The 15,877-nt window shown below is 47.3% G+C and overlaps 6 protein-coding genes and 1 pseudogene across 6 annotated transcripts in view; 5 read left to right on the forward strand and 2 right to left on the reverse strand.

Annotated features, from left to right (window-relative positions):
- SMCO3 (single-pass membrane protein with coiled-coil domains 3) overlaps positions 1-15,877 on the forward strand; it is a 118,448-nt gene that overhangs the window by 22,906 nt on the left and 79,665 nt on the right. The gene's annotated exons all lie outside the window — the stretch shown is intronic.
- Positions 1,211-1,731, forward strand: LOC128788968 (histone H2A). The gene has a single exon (XM_053944340.1). It carries the CDS (start codon positions 1,211-1,213, stop codon positions 1,598-1,600), a length of 390 nt encoding a protein of 129 aa, XP_053800315.1. The 3' UTR covers positions 1,601-1,731.
- Positions 3,710-4,618, forward strand: LOC128788950 (histone H1). Its single transcript, XM_053944319.1, has one exon. The coding sequence runs from the start codon at positions 3,710-3,712 to the stop codon at positions 4,364-4,366; it is 657 nt and encodes a 218-aa protein (XP_053800294.1). The 3' UTR covers positions 4,367-4,618.
- Positions 5,547-6,368, reverse strand: LOC128788952 (histone H2B 1/2/3/4/6-like; annotated as a pseudogene).
- Positions 8,781-9,108, forward strand: LOC128788980 (histone H4). The gene has a single exon (XM_053944352.1). It carries the CDS (start codon positions 8,782-8,784, stop codon positions 9,091-9,093), a length of 312 nt encoding a protein of 103 aa, XP_053800327.1. The 5' UTR covers position 8,781; the 3' UTR covers positions 9,094-9,108.
- On the forward strand, positions 9,520-10,044 carry LOC128788974 (histone H2B 7). Its single transcript, XM_053944345.1, has one exon. It carries the CDS (start codon positions 9,570-9,572, stop codon positions 9,948-9,950), a length of 381 nt encoding a protein of 126 aa, XP_053800320.1. The 5' UTR covers positions 9,520-9,569; the 3' UTR covers positions 9,951-10,044.
- On the reverse strand, positions 10,066-10,575 carry LOC128788979 (histone H4). Its single transcript, XM_053944351.1, has one exon. It carries the CDS (start codon positions 10,547-10,549, stop codon positions 10,238-10,240), a length of 312 nt encoding a protein of 103 aa, XP_053800326.1. The 5' UTR covers positions 10,550-10,575; the 3' UTR covers positions 10,066-10,237.

Genomic DNA, 15,877 nt, shown 5'->3' on the forward strand with positions numbered 1-15,877 from the left:
TGTTTTTATGTTCCTAAACATCCCTTTTAACCTTTATTGGTAGCTAGTAAAAATTTAAGTCCTGAAATACTAGTAATAATTGCAAACCAATTTATTTTATATACTCTGATTGGGAGATTTGCTTCATATCAAGCCTCAGATAACTACTGGGTGCATCATGGACAGGCTACCTTAAGTAAAAATTAGTAAACAATTTTAATGTTAAAAGATTGACTGACAGATAATTTTAGTTGTGGTTAATAATATTAGGATTCCAGACTAGCCAACAATACATTTAGTTGGCTGTAAGTTTCAGGCTTAGCTGACTGCACCGTGTTTTGAGGCTAAATCTGCTTTAAGGAGACAAAGTTATTAGCTAACCAAACTTAGACTTGAAAACTTTGGATCTGTTTTCACAAATTCTGGACACAATCAAAAACTGTTTGCGCAGCGGTTCTCTATACCGAGAACATGTAAAATTTACATAAGCCCGCCCACCTCATGCATATTGTGTGATGTAACTTAACACAATTCTTGAAACACGAAATTCTTTATTAAGCAACTTCTATTATGGAAGTTATCTGATGACATCAGTTATGTTTACCAAAGTTGAGAAGATTCAGCCTGGAGACCAATAATGCAGCTTGAAAACACCAGTACGAGTGATTGCAGCAATACTGAAGTAACTTGTCTCTAGAATCAGAGAAACGTCTTGTATTACCTCTTCCTGCCTAGTTTCTACACCTATCAGTAGTGCCGGGGTGTGAATGCTCCCACTGAAAGTAACGCTTCTCTTTTATCGTAACAATAACACATTTTAAAAGTAGTCCAGCAGTAGCACTTCTTAGATTTAAAATACAGGATTATTTCTGAACGGACAGCGATGCCATTTAGCGGGGGTTCCCCCCGTTCCAGGGAGGCAGCTGTGCTCCTCGGCTCTCCTCGGCCGGCCGGGCGGGAGGCGTTTCCCCCGGCGCTGTCCTTGCCTACGGAGCGGGGCCGGGGCCGGGCTCGGAGCGGGGGCGGCTCCGTGAGGGGAGAGGCCGCCGGCGGCTCCCATTGGTCAGATTTGGATCCGCGGCGCCATTGGTCGGAGCGGGCCAGAGCGCGCTGCGGCCAATCAGAGCGCCAGCGGGGCGCGCGCAGGAGCTATAAAAGCGGCCGCGCGTGGGGCGCAGGGACACGTGACCGTGTCAGTCGGGGCGGCGGCGGAGCGGCGGCGTTGGGAGCCATGTCCGGGCGCGGGAAGCAGGGCGGCAAGGCGCGCGCCAAGGCCAAGTCGCGCTCGTCGCGGGCCGGGCTGCAGTTCCCCGTGGGCCGCGTGCACCGGCTGCTGCGCAAGGGCAACTACGCGGAGCGCGTGGGCGCCGGCGCGCCCGTGTACCTGGCGGCCGTGCTGGAGTACCTGACGGCCGAGATCCTGGAGCTGGCGGGCAATGCGGCCCGCGACAACAAGAAGACGCGCATCATCCCCCGCCACCTGCAGCTCGCCATCCGCAACGACGAGGAGCTCAACAAGCTGCTGGGCAAGGTGACCATCGCGCAGGGCGGCGTGCTGCCCAACATCCAGGCCGTGCTGCTGCCCAAGAAGACCGACAGCCACAAGGCTAAAAGCAAGTGAAACAAATCCGAGGAGCGTTCCCACCTCAGAAGTAACCCAAAAGGCTCTTTTCAGAGCCACCCACGTTCTCATAAAAGGAGCTGAACATCCTAGCAAAAAAACATACTAAAATCTCTTAGTCTCCTCAAAAAACCCAAAAGAGAAAGCAGTTCCCCCTCAAACACGCCAAATCCTTTTAATCTTAGCTCTTGGAAAAAATCCAAAAACAAACAGCCCCAAACACTTTGTATCTTAGCTCTTAAATTAAGATCATAACTTTGAAAAATTACTATGCAGTAAAATAAATCACTTTCTGTTGATGGGGGGTAGAAAGTTGGTTAGGAGTGTAGGAAAGAAAGCACAGCCCCATCATGCCTCTCCTGTTTCAGCTCGGCCCTATGTGAAGTTCAGGTAATTCACTGATGTCTTTAAAAACAGCCCTGCCCCCTCTAAAACACTTTTAGACCTATAGGTGTTGTTGGAGTTCTTTGTTTTGTTTTTTTTTGGTGGCTTGGTTTTGTTATTTTGCATTAACAGGCATTCTGAGTTACTAATCCTTACCTCTTATTAAAAATCTTTGAGCTGCTGAGCCCATTTTTTGCCTCAAATCTGAAGGAGTTTGACAATAATTGTTCATCACAATGCACAGGCAATCTGAGGTGAAAAGGACTGTTGCCAGTTTTGATTCTATCTTATACATAGCGCTAAATAAATATGTTGAAATAAATATGTTGAAATAGAAACAGAAAATCTGCTATTATTGGTCAAAAATGCATTTCAATAATTTTGAAAGCATAAATTACTTGAATCATAACATTGCCCAGAATTTTAGTATCACCAGCAGTTACAATATCTAGAGGTTAAAAGGAGTTTACAGGCCTTTGTCAAAACAATGGGTTGTAGGAATTAATAAATGTATCAGAGAATACTTCTTTTAATTCTCTGTACTCTGAAAAACAATGTGCATTTATTTTTAATTGAAGTTTGGTCTTGGAAAAGTGCTACTGAAAACTGTCTCCCCTCTTGCTTAGCAGCCAGCTGTTTCAGTGTAGCAGATACATCAAGACATGCCATTTTTAGTATTACTTCCATTGTAGGGATCAGTCACTGGACAGTAAGAAAATAATATATTTAGGAAATTGCTCTGAAAGAGGAATCCTAACCGATTACTTGAGCAAGTTTTACTATGTTCAAGTAGTGGGAAAATCAGCTGCAGCAGTGTCTCCTTAAACAATGATGACTCAGATTTTTGCCAATCCAGCTGTATCAAAATAAAAACACAGACATGTTATAAAATGATAGGGTACTGGTTATCATTATTAACAAAAAATGGCCATGGTAAGTTTTTATGTCACCTAATTTATTAAGAAAGTAAGTATTTCTGTAGCAGAGGACGAGGGAACCATGTCTGCATTGTCACTGAGCAACACAGCACAAACTGCCATGCTGTAAAAAGTCACCTCCTTTGGTGGGACAAAAAGCCCTTCACAGGACTTTAACCTGCTCCTTGCCTTGCTGCATAATGCACTAATTTAATTTCTTTTAATTATTTTGAAAGAGGTAAAGGATTTTGGACAAAGGAGCTAATTTCTAATCCATATTCAGTGCTCAGGATGAGCCTGTGTTACTTACTCCTCTTTGAAATCAAATTGCAACTAAAATATCGATCTAAATCCCTCATTTTCAGTTCAGATTAAAAGAAGACCCTTTAAAGAATATTAATTAACTGCTTTGGAAATCTAGTTCCCCACATCGCGGATTTTATTTAGAAGGAAAAACAAAAGTTTCTGTCTCCCGAGGTCTGTTCAGGTCCAGGACTCAGTGTTTATCGCCTCTTTTTTAGCTCACCCGTTGCCTCTCCGAAAGGAAACTTGGCCGAGGGGAACAAGAGTCTTTCTTCTCCACGTCGCTGCGAACTGGAGGGGGGTCGGTGGCGGAAATTCTGATAAAAACAGCCGTTTTCGGCTCCTAAGAAACACAAAATGAGCGGGGAGAAGGGACCTTTCTGCCGTGCAGCGGGGCGGGCTCTGCAACGCACCAATCACCGCGCGGCTCCGCTCTATAAATACGAGGCCGCCGACTTGCTCCAGGCCCAGTGCTTTCCCTGGTTCGTGGACGAAGGCCGGCACAATGTCGGAGACCGCGCCTGTTGCCGCTCCCGCTGTTTCTGCTCCCGGCGCCAAGGCGGCCGCCAAGAAGCCGAAGAAGGCGGCGAGCGGCTCCAAAGCCCGCAAGCCCGCGGGGCCCAGCGTCACCGAGCTGATCACCAAGGCCGTGTCCGCCTCCAAGGAGCGCAAGGGGCTCTCCCTCGCCGCGCTCAAGAAGGCGCTGGCCGCCGGCGGCTACGACGTGGAGAAGAACAACAGCCGCATCAAGCTGGGGCTCAAGAGCCTCGTCAGCAAGGGCACCCTGGTGCAGACCAAGGGCACCGGCGCCTCCGGCTCTTTCAAGCTGAACAAGAAGCCGGGGGAGACAAAGGAAAAGGCAACTAAAAAGAAGCCGGCTGCCAAGCCCAAGAAGCCGGCGGCGAAGAAGCCCGCCAGCGCTGCCAAGAAGCCCAAGAAAGCTGCGGCGGTGAAGAAGAGCCCCAAGAAGGCGAAAAAGCCGGCGGCTGCAGCGGCCAAAAAAGCGGCCAAGAGCCCCAAGAAAGCCGCAAAGGCAGGCCGCCCCAAGAAGGCAGCGAAGAGCCCGGCTAAGGCAAAGGCGGTGAAGCCCAAAGCAGCCAAGCCTAAGGCAGCCAAACCCAAAGCGGCTAAGGCGAAGAAGGCGGCGCCAAAAAAGAAGTAAGGTGACTGAGAGTAATTGAGAGTCTACTCATCTAAATAAACCCAAAGGCTCTTTTAAGAGCCACCCACTTATTCTCAAAAAGAGCTGAAACACTACGGTCATGCACCAAATCACTTACCGATTTCGGTGGGAGTTTACACGGCGTTAATAAAGTTCAGATTTTGGGTACGAGTGCGTTCCGTAGCGCCTGCGTGGGAGATTGGCGCTGCCTTTAAAGGGAAGTGTGTCCCTACGTGCAATTTGGGAGGCCAGCGATAGCAGCTGTGCCCGCCCCGCCCCCTGTTCATTGCCCGGCGCAGCCCCGAGCGGAACGAGGCGGTGTCGGCGGCCCCGCGGAGCGGCGAGCGCCCTTTGCTCCGGTGCCCGGGGGAGTTTAAAAGTGCCGCGTTGGGCCGCGATTGGCCCCGCGCCGCCCCGCCAGCCCCGCGCCGCCTTCCCGCCGGTCCCGCCCCTCCAGGGCGGTGACCCCCCCCGCATCCTCCGCGGCCGTGCCCGAGCGCTGGCCGGTCGGTGACGCGCGGCACCGCGTACCGGCCCTCCCCCCCCGTCTCACGGCCTTCGAGCCGGGGCGGGGCGGGGGGGGGGGCGGCTGGGGAAGGCGGGGAGAGGAATGGAGCGGGCAAGGGGAAACGTGCGGGCCGTGCCACGGCCCTGTCCGGCGGCAGCTGCAGCGGAGCTCCGCTGCCGCAGCGGCGTGGCGGGGCAGGAAGGGCTGCGGCTCCCACGCTCCGATTCTCCGCGGCTCCCAGTAAATCTTGCCGTGTAAATCACCGATCGCCCCCTTTTTTCGGCAGTTACCTCCTGCATAACTCTGGGACATTGGTGTTTTAAGGCCGAAGCCCCGTCGTTGAGAAAATCGACAGAAAAAAACCTTTATTTTACTACTATAGTGCGCTGAAAGTAAATGCTAGTAAATTTGGTGAAAGGCATTTAGCCCTTAGAAAACTTTCACAATTTCACCTTCCTCACTGGACTTTGAATTGGACAAGCTGCTGCTGCTTTCAAGTCCCTTGAGATGGAACCGGATTAGGTTTTGAACAACCAAGTTTATATACCGCGCATAGACAAGGTAAACTTCTAAGAAATTTAGTAGGTACATTTAAACTTGCTAGAGAGAACCACATCATCTACTAATTAACGTGCAAATATTAAGCTATTTACATACCTCCCCACTAAAAGCACTGATTCAGCCCTTTTATTGAAAAAATTGGTGGCTCTTAAAAGAGCCTTTGGGTTAAAAGTGACGGTCCGAGACGCCCTACTTGGAGCTGGTGTACTTGGTGACAGCCTTGGTGCCCTCGGATACGGCGTGCTTGGCCAGCTCGCCGGGCAGCAGCAGGCGCACGGCCGTCTGGATCTCCCGCGACGTGATGGTGGAGCGCTTGTTGTAGTGCGCCAGGCGCGACGCCTCGCCCGCGATGCGCTCGAAGATGTCGTTGACGAAGGAGTTCATGATGCCCATGGCCTTGGACGAGATGCCCGTGTCGGGGTGCACCTGCTTCAGCACCTTGTACACGTAGATGGAGTAGCTCTCCTTGCGGCTCTTCTTGCGCTTCTTGTCGCCCTTCTTCTGCGTCTTGGTCACCGCCTTCTTGGAGCCCTTCTTGGGCGCGGGGGCGGACTTGGCCGGCTCGGGCATGGCTGCAGATCCCTGACTGCTCAGTCACAGCGGAGTGCCGGATAATGCGATTACTCCCGTATTTATAGAGCCCTTATGCAAATCACCGGTATCAGAAATCAGCGCTTCCATTGGACAAATGACGTAGTGACGTCATCCGCAAAACGAAGTGCTTTGCTATTGGTCATTTTTAAACTCCACGCTAGGATTGGTCGATGTACGAATGCAATCAGCCAATCAGAATGAGCTCTTTCAATCCCAGCCTTCGGTGCTGAAGCTCCGCTGCGGCCTCTCCCGGCCCGCGGTCACCCCGGAGCGCCCGGCTCGTGTGTCCCCCGCAGCAGCCGCCGGGCTTGCAGCAGCGGAACCTAGCTAAGGGCATTTCTAAGGAAAAAAAAGCAAAAACAAAACCAGAAACAAAAAACCTTTGCGTGGTTCTGCTGCTCCTTTTTTTTCCGTCCTATTTTCTTTTTTTTTTTTTTTTCCCTACAAGAAGGAGCATGCCTGCATGCTTCATAGAACAGTCTGCATTTGTAACAGCCACAAGATAAATGTGAAAGGGAAAAACATGCAAACGAGAAAGATATAGAGTCTGGAATACAAACACTGCTAATTGTGCTTAGAACTCATCCTTTTGGCCCATAGAGCATAGTTTATTTTTCATCAGCTTAAATAAGATGGGAGCTGTGATTTAATTTGTAACATGAACCGATTAGATTTCTTCTCAGATGGAATAAATATTGGAAGTATATGTCTAAGTCAAAACCATGATAACCCTAAAAATTTAATGTGGATTTTACTCTGCAGTTTGAAATTATCATGAACCAGAAAATCAAGGTGTTTTCTTGTTAATATGACTTCATTGTTCAAGAGGAAAACATCATGCTATTTCCTTTGGAAATCTTAAGGACTATCCAAAGATTGCACTTACCTGGTATCAGAGGAGAAAGGTTTCTTGTACAGGCTTATGCCACCTATCTGGAACAAGTGAAAAAAAGAGATCTTAGTAAGCTGGTCTTGCTTCTGCTCTTTTTTTCCTTTTTACTGTGCTGAGCAGAAGCATAGATCCACAAAAATCTCCAGCCTGTATGCAAAATAGTAGTGTCTGAAGGGAAGCAGACAAAGAAAGGGTGGGATATTTTTCCTTCCCAGTGAGAAAGACTTGCTTGAAAGTGCTTCTGCTGTACATGTCTCCTAAACTGTGGAGGCAAAGCAGTGTTGAAAAGAGCAGCTTAACGCTATGATGGTTATCCTGCTGCTTACTTTTAATACCTGCCCTCTCTGCAGCCCTGCGGCCTCTCATCCAGAACAGGGATATATGTTGGAGATTTAGATTCATTTCAGAACATAACTTCATTTTAGTGTGGTGTAATTTTCTACGGGGAATATAGAGAAAAGCACCAAGAAGTCCCAGGAAAGGTTAAAGAACAACTTGGCCATCAAGAAGAGACAGCACATAGCAATAGGGAAAGTTACAAATTTACTGATGATGAGACACATCTGCCTTGTTGTTGGGATTATTTGGGATTTTTTTTTAAGTTCATGATGAACCTTAGAATCACATTTGAGAAGCTGGGTTGCAAGGCTGCAGGTAGCTATTGTAGATCTTTTAGTTGTTGAGACTGAAATTTTAGGCATAATTGTATGATTTGCCCCATACTTTGTCGCCTGTAGCTGCAAGTTTTCTAGTTTTGTAAATTGTTAAATGTTGTTATCATCTGAAGATCCTATAACTCCCTGGAGAAACATTAAATATATGTGTCACATTTCAACAGCAAAAAATAAGTGTACTATAAAAGACCAAGGTGAAATAAAAGAATAAAGAAGGGGAGGAAGTCAACCATGCATTTCAACACTCTCCCCCCCCAAAGATATGGACATTGAAAACTAATAAAGGTGATTAAGATGATGGAATATATTAAAATGAATGCAGCTGTAGAACAACACTAAATAAAAATATTGATTTGTGTTCAAAAAGTAATGTTAAATGAAAAAAAAAACAGCGAAAGGAAAAGTTCAATACCTATCAGTAAAGAGTGAGACCATGAAAATGACCAACACATGCCACTTTTAAAAAGTACATGAAGTGGTATAGGCTTTTGTCATAGGCATAGCAGCAAGAGACATAAATCAGGCTCTTCATTAACACATCAGTCTCATAAACAAAACAAAGTTATGTGATCATTAAGTAAAGGACATGGGACACAGAAAAGAATTCCCCCATGTGAAAATTTAAAGTGTCGCCCTCACAGAGAATAAAACAAACAGGAGCGTAGCACATTACTCCCGTTTCAGAGCTCTCGGTAGAAAAGGGTGCAATTACCGTAGAAGCGGGACCGCGGCGCCCACTGTCTCTCCCCTGCCCGGCCGGGCCCTTTGTTGGGGCTGTGCAGCGCGGGGAGCGGCGGAGCGCGGGCGGGACGCGGCTCCGCCGGCCCCGCCGCCATTGGCCGGGCTTTGCTGCAGCCCCGCGGCCCCGCTCCCTACCGGCACCGAGAGCCCCGCCGGCGGGGCCGGGCAGCCGGGCCGAGCGCGGCGGGCACGGGGTGAGCCCGGCCGGGATCCGGTCCCGGGCCCCGGCCGGGATTGGCCTCCGGGGGCGGGGCCGGGCCCGAGCCGGGAGCGGCTCCGGCGGGAGCGATGGCGCGAAAGTCCCGGCCCGCGGGGGAAGGGCGCGCAAAGAGCCCGCCCCGGCCCGGCCCCGGCGCAGTCCTCAACCAGGTCGGACCGCCGCCCATATAGAGGGGCGAGGGGGTTTTTTCGCTCCACTGCGCTTAAATAGGGCAGGAGCTAAGTCATGTCTGGCCGGGGCAAGGGCGGCAAGGGGCTCGGCAAGGGCGGCGCCAAGCGCCACCGCAAGGTGCTGCGCGACAACATCCAGGGCATCACCAAGCCGGCCATCCGCCGCCTGGCTCGGCGCGGCGGCGTCAAGCGCATCTCGGGGCTGATCTACGAGGAGACGCGCGGCGTGCTCAAGGTCTTCCTGGAGAACGTGATCCGCGACGCCGTCACCTACACGGAGCACGCCAAGAGGAAGACGGTCACGGCCATGGACGTGGTCTACGCCCTCAAGCGCCAGGGTCGCACTCTCTACGGTTTCGGCGGCTAAGTTTAAAATAGTTAAAGTTCGTACTGTCAGAAACAAAAAGGCTCTTTTTAGAGCCGCCTACAAATCTCATAAAAAGAGCTGTTGTTTACTGATTTCTGTATCGGTGTTACTGAGGTTTCTAGGGAATGCAAACATGTTAAAAAGGGGAAATATTTTCTAAATGACAAAACCTAGGGCTAAGATTAGTGACGGTAAATGAACTAGCAAATGTCCACCCAGTGCAATTTGTATCATACACTGATTTTTTTTCCTTAAATCCAGGACCCTAACTGCAACAAGGATTGTGTAAATGCAGCGCCTGAGCTCTGGCGGTTACAGGACGGAAGTGCCTGAAATTACGTTGGTACTTTTTACTCCAATAGGAATGGAACAATTACAATCCTCTAATTTGCATAACGCCGTTATAAATAGGGGGAGCAGGCGCCATTTTCGATGTTGTTGTGCCTCAGTGAAGATCCTGAAGGAAAACGTTAAGGATGCCTGAGCCGGCGAAATCTGCTCCGGCACCGAAGAAAGGTTCCAAGAAGGCGGTCACTAAGACACAGAAGAAAGGTGACAAGAAGCGCAAGAGGGCAAGGAAAGAAAGCTACTCCATCTACGTGTACAAGGTGCTGAAGCAGGTGCACCCCGACACGGGCATCTCATCCAAGGCCATGAGCATCATGAACTCCTTCGTCAACGACATCTTCGAGCGCATCGCGGGCGAGGCGTCGCGCCTGGCGCACTACAACAAGCGCTCCACCATCACGTCGCGGGAGATCCAGACGGCCGTGCGCCTGCTGCTGCCCGGCGAGCTGGCCAAGCACGCCGTGTCCGAGGGCACCAAGGCTGTCACCAAGTACACCAGCTCCAAGTAAAAGAATAGTGAACTGTAAACCAAACGGCTCTTTTAAGAGCCACCACACGTTCCTAATCAGAGCTGTGATTGCAAATACCATATAGGGTTTTTTGTGTGTCGTGGATTACGTAATACGAATGCAATAACAAATAGTTAAAGGTACAAAATATTGTTACCGAACTCCTGAGGCTTCTTTTTCCTTGCACTACTACCTTGAGTAATTACAAGCTCTAATTGTGAAATCTGTGTGTGGCTCTGAAAAGAGCCTTTTTGTTTCTGACAGTACGAATTTTAACTATTTTAAACTTAGCCGCCGAAGCCGTAGAGAGTGCGACCCTGGCGCTTGAGGGCGTAGACCACGTCCATGGCCGTGACCGTCTTCCTCTTGGCGTGCTCCGTGTAGGTGACGGCGTCGCGGATCACGTTCTCCAGGAAGACCTTGAGCACGCCGCGCGTCTCCTCGTAGATCAGCCCCGAGATGCGCTTGACGCCGCCGCGCCGAGCCAGGCGGCGGATGGCCGGCTTGGTGATGCCCTGGATGTTGTCGCGCAGCACCTTGCGGTGGCGCTTGGCGCCGCCCTTGCCGAGCCCCTTGCCGCCCTTGCCCCGGCCAGACATTGTACCAAACTCTGTAGCAGCTCCCTAAGCACCACCACCCGCCCTCGGCGTCCCTTTATTACCCGGGAGCCGACCTGGTTGAGGACTGCAGCAGGAGGCGGGGTCTCCTTCCCCGTCCCCGCCTGCCGCTCCCGTCCTCCCCCCCCACCCCGCGCGGCTCCGCTCGTGCTTCCCGCGAGACGCGGCCGCGGCGCTTTCCCGGCCGTGTCCCCGCCTCTCCCGAGCGGGGCCGCGCCGCTCTCAGCGCGCCCTTCCCTTCGCTGCTCTCCCGTCCACTCCCGCCCCACCCCGGCCGTGCCCCCCTGCGCGGTGACAGTTCCCCAGGAGCTCCGAGTCTCCGCCAGTAGCAGGAGCAGCGATTGCGGCACCCTCTTCCGACACCCCCTTCACCTTCCTTCCCCGCTGCCCGCGGGTCTGCGGCAAAATCCTACCAATGCGGGCCCTCGCCTTGCGCTCCCGCCCCGCCTCTCCGCTGCTCTCTGCCCGCTCATCCCGGCATCTGCTTTTGCTTTGGACGCTTCAAGTCTTCCTTTTTAATTTTTTGGTTATTAGCATTTGTCTGCATAGACACCTTCCTCGGGAGAATTTATATAATCTCTGCCAACCTTGTCCTCTGCGACCTACAGCTTCTTTCTGTTACTAAAATCTTCTTGTTTAAAATAGGAGGGGAAGGAAACGCTCAAGCCGTGTCATGACTAGAGGATTTTTTCCTTTTTCCTTGTTTTTAATGTAATGTAGAATTTTCTTAGTGAGGATTAAAGCGTCAAGAGTTCTGTGACCTGTGTTTGTTTTACTGGGCTCTGTTTGTTTCCCTGGAAACACAAGCACACACATGTGCTAACATGTACATCTTGTGTGTCATACCTTTACCTATCTAGCGTATTTTTGAGCATTTCTAGGAAGTTGAGAGCATAGAGAATTCCAAAAGAAGAGACTGTAAGGAAGAAGCCGCTGCTTGCAACAATATTTTCTGGGAATGATTCCTACTAGGGAAGTAGGAGACCTGTTCTTCCACACTGTAATGTTTCTCATGCTAATGTTCGGGTTATCTCCTTGCTAAACATGTGCCATTTAAAATAGGAATGCAACACATTTTTACAGTCAACACTAAAAAACAGATCAATGTTTTAGTACCTCTAAGTTTACTGGATTAAGGCAGAATTGCATAAACTAATAAATTTTTCCTTCCTGACACAGATGCTATTAAACTAATTTATATTGAGATTAACCTCATTTTCACAATTAAAAAACAGTAGCACTTGTGGAGAAATGAAAGAGTTGTGGAACATATCCAAGAGAAGGAGAAGTAAAATACCATCCCTTTTGCAACAGTAAATACCTGGTAGAGGCTCATGGAGGGTTCTCAGGGAGGCTCTGGGAGCTCTGCTTTACATTTCTGAGGACAGGGGTGAGGGTGTCTCTCCTGTGTAGTTGAGTTCTGAATCTATCCCGAGACAGTTGTGCGAATTTGTGGGATCTTCATACTGTACTTTTAGTTATATTGAGGATAAAAAGTAACCCTTAAACATTATAAATAATGTTAAAAAAAAAAAAGCAAACCAACCCCACCCCCTAAACTCATGAGAATAAAAAGTTTTATTACTTGAAAATGTTCTTAAAATACAACATATACAGGTGCTTGCAAAATACTGTGTATTATGAAATACCTCTATAATGTAGTCTTGCAGCCATGCATTTCAGGGCCATTAAACTAAATGAATTTTATAAGGAGGTTAAGAACTTCCTATTCTTCCCATTTAAAAAGATCCCAGTTACAGATCTTTGAAAATGTGTAATGACTGCATGTACACATGCATGTACACACATACAACAATTGTAATTCAGTCCTCACAGCACGTAATCAGCACTGAACTCGCTTTTCATTTTATTTCTGTGGAGGCTGCACTTGTGCTGCTGCTGCTGTAAGGTGAACTCAGACTCTTCATAGACCTGCCTAAACAACTACAAAACCCAGCCAGGACTGGCCTGGAAATGCTGCAAACTCTGTTACAGTTTTCAAGCATTGGATGCAGAGGTGAGGTGACACTTTTGTTCTGGAAATATTTCTGTGTTATATTGGCTTACACAGAGAATACAAAAGGACCCTAAGAGTGACAAATGTTGGCAACCCCTCCATTTTTCTTTGGTGTCTGCATATTCACCACTCTTAGACTCTTAAATGCATCTCTCCTGGAGGTGGACTAGTCCATATCCATGTAGTGATCTTAATTTTTTCCAAATATGTTTCTTTTTCCTAAAAACAAAGCAACAACCTGTCAGATGAGTCTGCCTGGGACAACTGATGAGAAGATCAAAACTGGCCCAAATAAAGAAAATAAACATTCAATTTCAGCAACCAACAGCATACTTCATTTAGGAAAAAGGAGGGGAAGGTAACCTTCCTTAATGTTCTATTTCACAGCATTACTAATTTGAATTGCAGCTGTCCCTGTTTGTTGCTCAGAAGTCCTTCAATGTCAGTGTGACAAGGATTTTAACAGAGCTAGTTGACTGCAGCAAAGCATTCAGAAATTCTCAAGTGCTACTTATCATTGCATTGGTTCAGTGAAGATCTTACCTATTTTTCATATACTATCAGTAGCTGGAATTAATTCAGGAAACGTTCAGACCTCAGCACACTGAATTGGCATCTAAAACACACAAAGATTTACATTTGACTTTTGGCTGTTCCTGAAAAACTACGTCTCAAAAATACTTTTTGTTTTGTTTTGTTTATTTGTTTTTGGGTTTTGTGTGCGCTTTTTTTGTCATGCTTCTTACATCATGCCTTTGGCTCTAGATCCTTATGTTCATTACAACATTGTCATACTGTCCTAAAATCCATGGGATCATATAGAACACTTACAGAAAAGTAGATCTTGTACCCTCTGGATCAATTACTTTCCTATTGATGGTGTCACAAGTTGAAGCTCTTAAAGGCTAAAATTTTGTATAGCTTTACAGATCCATCCTGATGGATCAGTGCTGTGCTTGGAATAACATAAAACATAAAAATCCATATGCAGAGAGAAAGGGAATACTCATAAATACATCAAATATGTATGAGACTAGATTTTCAGAAATAGTGATGAGCAAGAATAAAGTGGAGAGAAAGAAACAATAAGGACACAGAGGATATATATAATCAGATATTTTAGTATCTTAACTACATTTAACCCCCACATGAGAACAGATGACAGCATAGCAGAGTACAGACTTGGCTGGTGTGTCAAGACAAGTGATGAAGCCCATTTAAAAAGCATCTTCATGTTAATGGACTAAAACCTCACAGTGCTTAAGGGTAAAAGAACACGAAGGGTGCGGAGCCAGATATGGAACTGAACATTGTCAATACATCAATCAAGGTTTTCATATGGATATTTATCTGTTCTGATTTTTCCAGAAACTAATAGCAGTCAAGTAGGACTGATTCAAATATTTTTGTTCTAGAAAGATGCTGTCATCAGACCTTTCATGTATTTGGATGAAATGAAGTATTTCAGCAGAACGTCAGTGGCTATACTCTGTTTTACCTATTGGACTGATAAGAACATTCTTCCAGGCCATGATTTTGATTTGAGTCAGTTCATTAAAATAAAGCACCACAGGTGACCCAGATGAGAGGTGAGGAGGGAGCAGCATTGGAGCAGGGCCATGCTGCCCTTCACATGCCCTTTGCTGCCCCAGTGTCCCTGCAGGTGTGGGTTTTGTGGCTCTGACACCTTACCCCAAGAGCAGGCTTGGGCTGAGGCTGAAGTGCCCAGCACCGTGGATGGCCTGGAAGAGAAAGGTGTGGAGAAAGCAGTGTTGGGGCAGTGCCACACTCACCTTGGCATGTCTTTGGTGGCACCAGTGCCCTTTAGACTTTGTGGCTCTTTGAACCTGAAGCCAAACCTAAAAGCACCTTTAGGCTGAGACTCAGGGCGCCATGGGTGGCAAAAATGACAACAGTATGGAGTGAGCAAGGTTGGGGAATGTCTTTTGCCACCCCAGTGTCCTTGGAACTGCAGGATTTGTTTCTCTGATCCCTATCAGTCATCACAGATTGGGGCTGAGGCCCCCAGCCAGATGGGCTTACATTGTTTTATGTACAAATGGGTTTAATTCAAACTTGGTTGGCATTGTTTTTATATATTCATGTCCCTTTATTTTGTTGTCCTTTTATTACTAAATCCTGGAATTGCTATAACAGCTTCACTGAGAACAGAGCTTTCTATCTTGTGTTACTTCATAGTCTTTTTACAGGAAATTTTCATTAATAATTAATTAAGGAAATTTCTGCATATTCTCATGATTTATTAAGTAGTTTAGTATTTGTGGCTGTAGTGGTTGTAGCATTAGGCCACAAGAGCTGACCAAAATAAAAGGTTTTGTTAAAAGCTAATGCTGCTAATGTACCCAAAGTAGAATGAAAAAGATGATCAGAACTGATCATCTGATCAGAAGCAATTCATAGGCTTGGGAGTTGAGTGCTGGGTGGCCTGTGTGGGACAGAAGGTTAATTTTTGGTGTAGTGGTCACTCTACAGATCCACCCAACTCAAGCTGTAACCTGAGAACTAATAAAACACAAATACACTACAATAGTTAATTCAAATGAGGACCTGGTTTTCATATGGATATTTATGTGTTCTGATTTTTTCAGAAACTAATAGCAGTCAAGTTCGACTGATTCAAATATTTTTGTTCTAGAAAGATGCTGTCATCAGACCTTTCATGTATTTGGATGAAATGAAGTATTTCAGCAGAACGTCAGTAGCTATACTCTGTTTTACCTATTGGACTGATAAGAACATTCTTCCAGGCCACAATTTTGATTTGAGTCAGTTCATTAATGGAGGATGGCTGAAGGGCCAGGAACAGTCCTAGCCAAATATCTTGCTGAGCATCTAAAATCACCTGCAAAAGCACCTTGTTTACCAACAGCAACTCTCAAGCCAATCCTTAGCTGCTCAGCACACAGGTTCTGCTCACATCCAGCTTTCCCTTGGCATCATTCTTTTAGCTCAGGCTCCCCTGCAAAAAGCAAAGAAATGCAGCTGAACCTTGCTGGCACCAGAAGAACTTCCACTTTTATTCTCACTTGGACTTAGGGAATCTTGCACTATATCACCTGTGTCTACATGCCACCCATTTGCTGTGTATTACACACCAAAACTACTTCAGACTCAGGCATTATAGTTTAGAGTTTATATGAGCCCTGAAAAAATAAAAAGCATTGCACATCTTTCTTTCTCAGCTGATAAATTGTTAAGTTGCTTTTTTTACTATTTGAGCATGCAACTCTTTCTGAATTAATTCAAATAATACTTAATTTAGTAAAACAGTT

Source organism: Vidua chalybeata, chromosome 5 (genome assembly GCF_026979565.1).
Source record: "Vidua chalybeata isolate OUT-0048 chromosome 5, bVidCha1 merged haplotype, whole genome shotgun sequence".
Taxonomy (NCBI): Eukaryota; Metazoa; Chordata; class Aves; order Passeriformes; family Viduidae; genus Vidua; species Vidua chalybeata.